This window comes from Vipera berus (assembly GCF_964194415.1).
Source record: "Vipera berus genome assembly, chromosome: 6".
Taxonomy (NCBI): Eukaryota; Metazoa; Chordata; class Lepidosauria; order Squamata; family Viperidae; genus Vipera; species Vipera berus.
Genome location: NC_138208.1, coordinates 58,565,954 through 58,577,627, shown reverse-complemented (window position 1 = coordinate 58,577,627; position 11,674 = coordinate 58,565,954). Strand labels below are relative to the sequence as shown.

The 11,674-nt window shown below is 39.9% G+C and overlaps 1 protein-coding gene across 1 annotated transcript; it reads left to right on the top strand.

Moving 5' to 3' along the window:
- Positions 1–2,301: 2,301 nt before the first annotated feature.
- HEBP1 (heme binding protein 1) lies at positions 2,302–10,214 on the top strand. Its single transcript, XM_081330444.1, has 4 exons — positions 2,302–2,443; positions 6,253–6,391; positions 6,526–6,706; positions 9,690–10,214. The coding sequence occupies exons 1-4, from the start codon at positions 2,366–2,368 to the stop codon at positions 9,859–9,861; spliced, it is 570 nt and encodes a 189-aa protein (XP_081186570.1). The 5' UTR covers positions 2,302–2,365; the 3' UTR covers positions 9,862–10,214.
- Positions 10,215–11,674: the final 1,460 nt, after the last annotated feature.

The window sequence follows — 11,674 nt, the reverse complement described above, 5'->3', positions numbered from 1 at the left end:
TAAAGGTCAGAAGAAAACTATAATAATAAAAGCAAGTCCTGTCCTAAATATGCTTGGAAAAAGCAAGTCTGGCTAATCATATCAATTTTAGAGAATTGTCACAAAAATCAATTCTCCCTCCTTTAAACTTGGCCAGATATGGAAGTGATTATAGCACTATAGTAAATTCAGCCGAAACCAGAAGTGAACTAGAAGTGAAAATGTCTATCTAGCCAGCAAAGAAATTGAATGCATGGAGTCAAAATGGGCACCTTCAACATGCTTGAGTTATTTTAAGATTTGTGTGAATGATTAACACTTTATTGAATCAAGAAGCCCCACTATAGATCTGCTCTGACCTTTTTTCCCCACGGCTCTTTCAGGAGCCTGTGAATAAGTGTCTCCACCGGCTGGGCTGCTGTTTGAAGAATTTGTTTTACAGTCAGTCATCAGACACATAAAGCATATTTAAAACTTGAAAAGGAGTCTGCTTATTCTTTTCTCTGGAGATATCTTCAACAGGGCATTTAAATTTACTTGATTCAGAATACAGATGTGAAGGAAAGCAATCCCTATGGAAACTCTTTTTTGCACAGCTGCTTTAATTGTTGCTTGAGACTAATCATGAACTAGTCAAGTACTGATGAGCAGCTTCAAATAATTCAGGCAATCTTCTCTTTTCTACAAAAAAATCACATTTCTTAAAAATGATTAACTATTTACTTCAGAAATAAGTGTTCTGTATTGCCATACAAACAGACATTGTAGCTCTTTTGAATCCCTACAGGTGATATATTCCACACAGTGTTAAACTCGCAACATCACACGTTGCCATGTATCACCAACTTTTTCTCCATTGCCCGCAATGGGGTGGGCGTGGTTTCAGCATGAGACATCCAGCCCGCGGGCCAGCAGTTTGACACCCTGTGACCCACATATATTTGATTCCAGATTTTTTTAAAAGCATGCCACTTCCACTCCTTTGTCCCTAATGAGCCTTCATTTAGTGCATAACTATGAAAGTTTGTTCCACCCACTTTTTATTCATCACAACCTGTTTTTCAGTGCATGGCAACTGCCATCCTGTTATCAAATTTACAAAAGAAGGGCCTGTTAATTAAATACACCAATAGATACAAACATATAACAGAGCAGCAAAATGACCCAAAAGGCCTGGAAAACTGTAACATAAATGCAAAATACTTGCCCCCCAAATTGGTCAAATTTTATTTTAAAGTTCTTTGTCTCTTCGTTAAAAAAAAAGAGGCTTTAGAAGAAAATCTTGGTATCAGATTTGTCTTAAGGTCCAGGTTTTGATAGACTCGGTTAAATAAACAGTTAATTATTATAGCTACTTCCTTGACACTTTACCCATTATAAAATATCTTAAGTGACATGGAATAAGAAATGTAGGAAATCCACCCCTTGGCATCTCCAGCTTCTATCCAGCCTGACACACTGCCGAATCACAGCACAGACAAGTTTTCCTTAACCTTGTGCCCTTCAACTACATTTAAAGGGTCAGGATTAGCTGGTGTACATTGTATTAAGTTATCTGCCAGAGAAACCACTGTTTTGGATCAAAGTGCTGTTTATATTCTTAAGGAGAAACAATAACAATAAATTCTGATCTGTTTAGCTGTTCTGTTCCATAAAAGGAACAGAAATGAAGGAATCATCTGGAGCATTTTAAGCAATATAAACTAATTATTTTATCTATTTCATGCAATAGAAGTGACAGAACAAAACAGTGGAGTTAAGCCATGACAAAGAACATACATAGATAATAAGATCAGAAAAAGCCATTGACATTACAATGGTCTGGCTGCAACAATTTTTTTACACGACAGCAGCAGCAAAATAAATCGGTAGCTACTCATCCTCCCTCTGTCGCGTGTTGCGTGTTGCCATTTTCTAACTGCTTCTATTTCGCAAGCAACTTTTTTTTTTCAAAAATTGCTCCTGCTCTACTTCATTCAGGAAACTTCTACTACTTATTGGGAAAAGCTTCGGTCCCTTTAATTTCTACCCTTCGAACTGTTGGAGGCGGCGCGGGAGTAAAGCTTTTCTTTTCCTTCTCCTCTCAACAGCGACAAAAAAATCCTGCCAAACTAACTTCTTCCTCTTTTGTCTGGCACAACCGCCCAGTCTGGAGGCACAGCGAAATGGGCGACTGTGCTGTTCGTGCTCTGGTTCACGTCGGCTCACCCAGCCTCTGCGGCTCGCTTCCCTTCGTTCTTCGCCCTTCCCTCGCCGGGCCCAGCAGTTGCTGAGCGCTGGGAGGGCGGAGCAGAGCGCCGCGCCGCCTTTGCCTCTCTGCGCGAAGTCCAATCGGCCGGGAAGTGCTGCTTCTTGCGGAGCGGACCATCCGCCAGAGCCGTCCAACATGTTTGGAATGATCAGAAATTCCCTTTTTGGCACCGCGGAGGTTTGGCCCTGCCGAGTTCTGAGCAGGGGGGTGAAGGTAGGAAAGAGGGCGGGGTCTGCATAGGGCCACAGGAATCCTCTTGGTCGCCACTCGACTGGACAAGGAACTGGAGCCTCCCAGAAGGAACGACAGGAAGAAATGGGCACCCGGGGGCTTCATTCATTCACATTGTCGTGTGGTGTGTAGTGCAAACCGAGTCAATTTTGGCTTAACCAAAAGCGATTAAGCAAGAAATAGCTTAACAGACTGCATAAACCCTGTACAATCACCGGGTGACTGCTAGAACGGGTAATGTTTGCTATTGCTGCCCATTAAGGAGAAGATGTTCTGCTCTTTAATTCAGGCAAACTCAATCTGATGTGATCCAGATGTTTTGAAAAGAGCAATCTTCTCATTCGAGGTTAACATACTAATCTCAGCCCCCAAAGGACCAACTCTTAACAATTCAACAAGCCTGGACAATGGGCCCCTTGTCAGTCAGCAGGACTGTTGCTTTACCACCAGCTTATCAGGAACTTAGGAGCGGAAGACTTGGCAGCACAAGGAAACAGCAGCCAATGACTTAATAGCTGGCCATCAACACCCCAATTAACTAGTAAAAGCCACTCGCAACCAGGCACCACATAAATACTATGCATAGAATAGCCCAATTCACACATTCTGGTAAAAGAGAAGTTCCCTGAGAATGGGCTCCAGTACAAGTTGGAAAGCTTGGAAGACTAAACCTCTGGTCCCGGTGACTGACCCAGATTGGATCTTTTAACAATTTGTGAAAAAAAGTGAAAATACTCTTCTCATCTGAGGGACACTATTCCATAAAGAGAGGCCAACAGAGTATGTTGGTTCCAACCTGCCTTCTGTCATACCACACAGGGCAGTGTGTCTGTGCTTTTAACATGCATCCTCGGCCCACTGATCTTGAGCTGTTAGATTCTATTTGGAGTAGGTACTCCTGAAGAAAATCAGACCACAAGCTGCATAGGTTATAACCAGCAACCTCAATTGCATTTGGAAACAAACCAGCAACCGTGCATACTGCTGTACTACTATAACAGTAGCCTTGAATTCTTTCTATTAGCATGTGAGTAACTATATTCTGTAATTGAATTTTGGGACAGTCTTCAAAGGCAGATCCTTGTTGAGTGAGTTATAGTAGTCCAAATAGGATGTCACAAGTGACCATGGGTAGCAGCTCTAATTCCAAGAAAAACTGTTACATTCAAACTGGGGAATGCTTCCCTAGCTATGGCTTCCTTTAACAGGAGCTGAATGAGAACTCCAGATAGGTTCTTTCAGGGAGAGCACCACTCCTGCAAAGCTCAAGTTGATACCATCTTGGAATCCATTGTTTCCTGAATCAACAATTCTTTTGTCTTCACTTATATGAGCCTCAATATGATTCTCTTCATCTCGACCCTTATGGCCTCCAGACACAATTTCCAGCACGTATTCCATTTGGCCCAGGTTGAAGATGCAAAATTATCTGTAGTTGCAATTTTTTGAAGTATTTTACATGACTTAGCAAGCCACATATCTTAAATCCTTTATAGCTCCCAGTTGTAGGCTTATGACTGCAACTATTCCATCTATATAACGTGAACATTTTCTTTCTTGTATGAACTTAATTGCACACTGAGGAATAACACACGCACAGCCCAATCCTTGTTCTGTGATATGGAAAACCAACAGCCTAGATGCTAGTCAAATTTTACATTTTCTTTCTATGAAAGGCATAGAAGGCAAATTACTAGCTATTTCACAGCTGGTAGTGTTTTCTCCTACTACTCAGCATGAATGTTTGTGTTCCAAATCTATCATGTAGTTGCCATATTTGTATCCCACCTTCCCCTAAGGAATTTAGAATGGTTTACTTAGTGTTCAAATAAATGAGAATGAAATAGAACAGGAGTTCTATGTGTATATCGAAAATTTACTCTAATTGCATGGAGTTGTGTGCCTACAACTCCACTGATGACCCCAATGATGGGCTTAAAATAGCTCTTTCCAGTCCTACTTCTCCCAATGTCGTGCCAATGCCAACATGACCATGTTTTAGGAAGCAGCCTATATCAGGGCTGAGCAGTCTTTTCATAGCCAATTTAAATATGTGCATGTGTTTTGTTTAAGGATTCATGGGGACAGGACCAAAACTTTCACCCCTACTTAAGGTTTAGTACAATTATTTTTTCAGCCATGACACAGTTAAAAGAATGGCCCTAAATTCAGCTGCTGCTGAAAAACATGGTTGCAAAAGTCATGCAAGGAAAGCTTATATCCTTCTAGGGCTGCATGTAGGTTGCAGGTCCCTCATTGTGTTTCTTTTAAAATATATAATTGTATTGAACATTTTAAACACAATACAATTAATATAAACTAAAATATAGGAAAAGGGGAAAAACAAAGAAAAATCTAAAATTATTTGATTTAAACTAATAATGATAAGATATCATAGAAACAAAACTGACTTCTACTGAGTTAATCTATTGATTTGTGTAACTCATTGTTATCCACTGGATTCATTCAATGCACTAAGCTATGGTCTCTTTTAGTGACTATGTTGATCAAATTAGAATGACCAGATTTATACTTCATTTAGGTCTTAAGCCATGGTTTAGAACAGACATGTCAAACTCGTGACATCATGTGACATCACGCAACATATCGGAACGGTTTTGCCATTGCCGGCAATGGGGTGGGCGCGGCTTCTGCATGATGTGACCGGCTCGTGGGCCGGCAGTTTGGCACCCCTGGTTTAGAAGCACCCAAGCCTGACACATATGTTGTAAGCCATAAATAAATTGCATTATGGTTTATCATTTTATGTAAAGTCATTTGTGATAAGTAGAGGTGCATCATGATTTCATACGGGATTTTTTATATATATAGTGTGAGTCTGGACATGCCAGGGAGGAAATTGGGGCCATTCTTTTTCTGCATGACAGCCTGCCAGCCATGGCCTTGTCTCAGATGCTCAATTCTACATTTGTCCCATTTCTTATATATATTTTTCCTCAATTAAATACATCGTGGCAAGTAAGCAAGCCTGTACCTCATTGGCTTGTAATGGAGACAGTCAGTGCTTTTTTTGTAAAAGAAAAAGGTGCCGGAACTCACACATGTCATACAACCCGCCTTGCCTATCATACAAGGTTCCATCCAAAAAAGGTGCCGGAACTCCGTTCTGAGCATTCTATGACAAAAAAAGCCCTGGAGACAGTACTGCTGCAGATTTTCTTTTTAAACAGAAGATAGTTTTGCAAACTTATAAGTGTCCCTGCACAATTATATACGTAGTTTCCAACACTTAGTACCTGAATTCAGTCTTAGAGTGATTGAGGCCAGTTCTCTACTTCTTGGTGGATATTCTGTTGTGAAGAAGTAGTTTTTCTGTTTGCTTAATATTAGCATTTATTTATTGCATGTACTTTATATAATTCTTTAATTTGCTTACATGTAGTTGTATAAATATACTGCAATTATTACAGCACTTTATGTCATCCATTGGACAGTTGGTGGCAAAAACCTTAGACAGGAGATGGAAATCAGGCTAGAACAGGGTTCTTGGCTCATTATTGCCTCTCTGACAATAATTGTAGAGCATCACATGTAGAATGGTGTTATGGTTAGAATTGGGTTAAAGATTAAATGGGATTTATTTTTCAAAACTACACTTTGAATAGGAGACCTATGTGTAGATGATTCATTATCTCTCTCAAAGAGCTTTCTGGTTGTCAGGAAAGTAGCCAACCTATATATTACTTCTTGCAATGAGCTGCCCTTTTTGTATGAATATTTATCGCAATTGCATCAATTGGTCTTTTTTTAAAAATCTCTTGGAATACTAGGATGATGTAGCCTATGAGGAAAGGACATATGAAGGTGGGATGTTTGCCAGTGTTGAACTCTCTGGAAAGCCCTTTGACGAGGCTTTACGTGAAGGAGTGCTGAAGCTTCTTAAATATGTTGGAGGAAGCAATAATCAAGGTGAGGTTCCCTTTTCAAGATTTTCTTTATACTCAGTTGCTTAGCAGTATATTTGCAACACTTAAAAACCTATTTGTAGGTGAACATAATTTTGTTTCTCAATAAAGAAGAACCAATTATTCATTTACTATCAGGAGCTGGTATGGGGATGATGGCTCCAGTGTGTAGCACAGTCTTTCCTGCAGAGGACGGCTTATTGCAGCACAAAGTGAAAGTCCTGCTACGGATTCCAAGCCAGTTCCAGGACAACCCCCCTTCACCGAGTGATGAGAGCATCCGGGTTGAGAAAAGGGAAGAAATGGTTGTTTATTCTACGTAAGTTTCTTTAAACAAGTTTGACTGAAGGACTGGTAGATTTGTCCATGGCTGCAATTAACTTCCTTTAAATTGGTGCTTCCCAGATGTATTCAACCTGAAATCTTATCATCTTCTCTAACAAAGCTATTGACCTTGAACAACTGGGGAGCACAAGATTTTCTAGAAATACTTTTGGATTTTATTATCTTTCTTAATTTTTAATATTCAGCAAACTATAATCATAGTTAACTTTGGATCAGTGAGTTGTCTTAAGTGTTTATTTCATCAAGCAGTGGTACAAAGCATTTTTCTAATAGCACAGTATCAAGGCATGATTCTTCTAGATCAGACATGTCAAACACAAGGCCCAGGGGCCGGATCTGGCCCGCAAAGTGGTTTCATGTGGCCCGCGAAGCCATCCTGGAAACAGTGAGGGAACGGCCCCCACTGCCTTGGCCCTGGCCCAGAGACCCTCCTTCTGCCAAAGGCCCTCAGATCTGTCCCACTCCTGCCCAGGGTCCCATAGGCACCCTTGATGAGAACGATGTAGAGCTGGCCATGCCCACCCAGTAGGCCATATGCACTCTAGCCACGCCCACCCAGTAGGCCATGCCTACCCAGGCCACATGCACCCGGCCCCTTGAGGGCAACCGCAGTGCTGATGCGGCCCTCAATGAAATTGCGTTTGACACCCCTGTTCTAGATGCAAGGATCAAATGGGAATTATAGCTACCCTATTGAAACATTAGCTTTTAAGTTAATTGAAGCATTTTAAAATTTAGTTTAGTTAATATAATTATGTAAGATATTACATATGTTGACAATTCAACAAAATTAAGACCCAGTATTATGTGTATGCATTAGATCAAACTGGATCTTGAACTTGGCTACTTCAGATTCTGTGGCCCCATGAAGTGAAATGAAATAACTGTGAAACAACCCAAACAAAAGTCCTGAGAGTGGATAAGCTACTGCTCTGAAAGCAAGGATTTCTCTGAATCAGTTAAAACAATTGAATTAATTCTGTCTGCTACTTTTATTTAAGGAGAAGAGTTTGGTATTGAGACATACGTTATATGCATACCTACACATTACACTAATCCTTTGTGGGGTAAGGATTATTAAGAAAAATGCAGGATATGAGAAAGCAATAAGGTAAAGGTAAAGGTAAAGGTTCCCCCGCACATGCGTGCTAGTCGTTTCCGACTCTAGGGGCCAGTGCTCATCTCCGTTTCAAAGCCGAAGAGCCAGCGCTTGTCCGAGGACATCTCCGTAGTCATGTGGCCAGCATGACTAGATGCCAAAGGCGCACGGAACGCTGTTACCTTCCCACCGTAGTGGTCCCTATTTTTCTACTTGCATTTTTTAATGTGCTTTCGAACTGCTAGCTTGGCAGAAGCTGGGACGAGTAACAGGCGCTCACTCTGCTACCTGGCACTCTGGATTCGACCCACCAAACTGCCGACCTTCTGATCGACAAGCTCAGCATCCTAACCCACTGAGCCACCGCGTCCCTTGAGAAAGCAATAATAAGCCAAAAAAAGCACCAAATAAAGAAAAAGAAGAAATACATTGAAACATCAAGTTAACATTTAGCAGATTTTGGATGCAATGGAACACTTTCTTTCTGGATCCCTGTCCCAAATAACTGATATTAATTTTACTTTAATTTTACAATATTCACAATGTTTTATCTCATTTGTATAATGATGTCCTTACACAATTAACATGAATCACAACTCTGGCCTATTTTTCTATTAAGTGGACATTTTGGACTAAGGCATATCCCCTCCCCTCAAAAAGCCCTTTTAAATATGGTTTCACTGTATAACTAAATCTAGCCTACACCAAGCAACTTGCTATATATAAGTTTCTATCTTCATTGTTCCACTACATTCTGATTAATGCTTTGGATTTCTTTCTCTCTCTCTCTTTTTTTTTTTTGAACTTCTCACAGTTCTTTTTTTCAGAATCTCATCAACCTTATCCATCAACAGTATTCTTGGTGCTCCTCTCAATCCATTCACTCTTAGTTGGTGTGTTTGTTTTGTGATTCAATCCTTATTCATTCCATCTAATAATTATATCGCATACAAATACTTATTTTGTATTGATCATTCACAACCTACAAAATTCAACCTATATTTGGCACCCATTAACTCCTAATCTTATCTCTTGTTGTTATAAAGCATCCATTGCTTAAGTGCTCTATTTTTGCTTCAGTCGACTTGTTTGATCCTCCTGATATACCTTCCCTATAGCAAAGTGCCCAGAAGCATGCACTTATACACAACCATTTTTTGCTTCCTTCAAAAAATGTTCATTCCTTTCAAAAGCTACCTACTAACCACTATTTTTCTATCAGAATTTGTGCATTTTAACATTTTTCTGCCCACTTTTCCATCTTCAGTAAAAAAAATTTACTAAAGTACACAAATTAATCTGCTTGTTCTAATTTGTTTATATATAACTTTTATAATGCGGTGGCTCAGTGGGTTAGGACGTTGAGCTTGTCGATCAGAAGGTCGGCAGTTTGGCGGGTCGAATCCCGAGTGCCGCGTAACAGAGTGAGGGCCTGTTACTCGTCCCAGCTTCTGCCAACCTAGCAGCTCGAAAGCACGTCAAAATGCAAGTAGAAAAATAGGGACCACTACGGTGAGAAGGTAACAGCGTTCCGTGCGCCTTTGGCGTCTAGTCATGCCGGCCACATGACCACAGAGACGTCCTCGGACAAGCGCTGGCTCTTCGGCTTTGAAACGGAGATGAGCACTGGCCCCTAGAGTCGGAAACGACTAGCACACATGTGCGGGGGAACCTTTACCTTTACCTTTAACTTTTATTATATATAACTTTTAATCATTCACTCTTTTTCCTGTCAAATATAAATACTGTCATCTCTGATACATTCATTTTCAGATTCCTCTCCCTGGAATTCGTTCACACATGATTTGAGCTGATCACACATGATTTTTTTTTATTGTTGTTCTTTTTCCTCTCATAGGCAGTTTGGAGGCTACGCTAAAGAAGTAGACTATGTGAATTATGCAGCCAAGTTAACCTCTGCTTTAGGAAATGAGGCATCCTTCTGCAAGGACTTCTATTTTTGCAATGGTTACGATCCTCCCATGAAACCCTATGGACGGCGCAATGAAGTTTGGCTGTTGAAAAAGTGACCAAATAAAAAAGCTGTCCCAATTTCTTGAAGCAACTCTAGGAAAAAATCCACAAATGCCATGGAAAGCAATGAAAATGATAAAATGAAAACTAAGACAGCTTCTTTCTGAGATTCATTCAGCATTTCTTTTTATTTTTAATGAGCATATATTCATAAAATCCTTTTGAATTTGCCATTTATTTCATAAGGTATAAATTATATTTCTCAAGATGATTTTTCTCCTCCACAGAATAGGAAGAATAAAATGCCTTCTACAAAGAACAATATCTTTAAGCTGCACTAAGTGAGCCATAAGAAATAGTTTTTTTATTACACCAGAACAAATGAACAGACCAATTATTGAATTGTGGGAAGACCAAATATTAATTCAAATAAATCCAGGTTATCTCTTTTCTGTCAGTTCTTCTTAACCCAGATCTTAAAACACAGCCAGACTAAACTTTATTCCAATTTGTTTTCCTCCTTGGTTCATGTTATTACTACCAGTTATGGCAATATCTGTAACAAACCATAATGAAATAGTCACACAACTACATTCTTGCATCATGACATCTGATGACATCAATGTGCAAATATCCTCATTCATCCCATGAGATGCTGATGACAGATGTCTGTTAATAATAGCAATTGACTGGGAATTTCCAATCCTCCTAAATCAGTGCTCTTGAAACTTAAAATAGTCTTTTTCTGTTCAATAGTTCAATTTGGTCTGTGCTAACCTGAATAGGACTTGCTACAATCCTGACAATAGTTACCATCTCCAAGTGTAGCAGTCTTGGGAAGGATGGGCACTGGATACTATGGCAATGTATAGATGGCAAAGGAATAAAGTTCATCCTTTTAAAGTATTTATAAAGCAGGTATCTTCACTCTAAAGAAGGGAACATATTCTTGTTCCTGAGAGGCAACTTTTTAAGATGATGCAGAGTGTAAGGATTTGTCCAGGCAATCATCAGGAGTCAACACTAAAAAAAATGTAACTATGTCTCCCCTACATTTGGAAAGGCAGAAATAAATGAACAGAAAATTGGAAATTATTTCTTGAGCCCCCCAAACAGTGTTTTTTTAAAAAAAAAAAAAAGATATACTGAATAAGTGGTGGAGTTTTTGACATCTGTCCAAAAGTCGCATATTAAATCATACCCACAGGTAGCACAACCAGTACCTGCATGGCACAACATGCAGAATAACTGCTCTCAACAAGGCAAATATTCCTATTTCCCAGCCAACAAATTTACTTATGTGGTGATTTATAGCCTACTTTCTAATCCTCCTCTCAAAAAGAAGAAAAATTTAATACCAATGCCATCGCAATAAAGAGTAATTATTTTATCAAAATAAAGCCACATCCAATTGAAAAGGGTCTGCCCCAAAATAAAATTCTTGACAACTTTATTTATTTATTTATTTAATGGGATTTATATGCCGCCCTATCTACCAAAGGACTCAGGGCGGCTAACAACAATAAAATACAAGTAAAATACAAATATTAAAATTAAACTGTATCTATAGCCCCATCTACAACCAATAAAACCTTAAAACCATATTTAAAAAACCCTTATCAGTCCAGATCGGCCTGTTGGAAAAGAAATGTCTTAAGGTCACGACGAAAGGACCAGAGGTCTGGGGTCATCCGGAGCTCCAGGGGAAGCTGATTCCACAGGACAGGTGCCCCCACAGAGAAGGCCCTCCCCTTGGGGGTCGCCAGCCGACATTGGCTGATGGCACCCTGAGGAGGCCCTCTCTGTGTGAGCACACAGGGTGATGGGAAGTCGTTCCTGGGAACAGACGGTCCTGCAGGTATCCCGGGC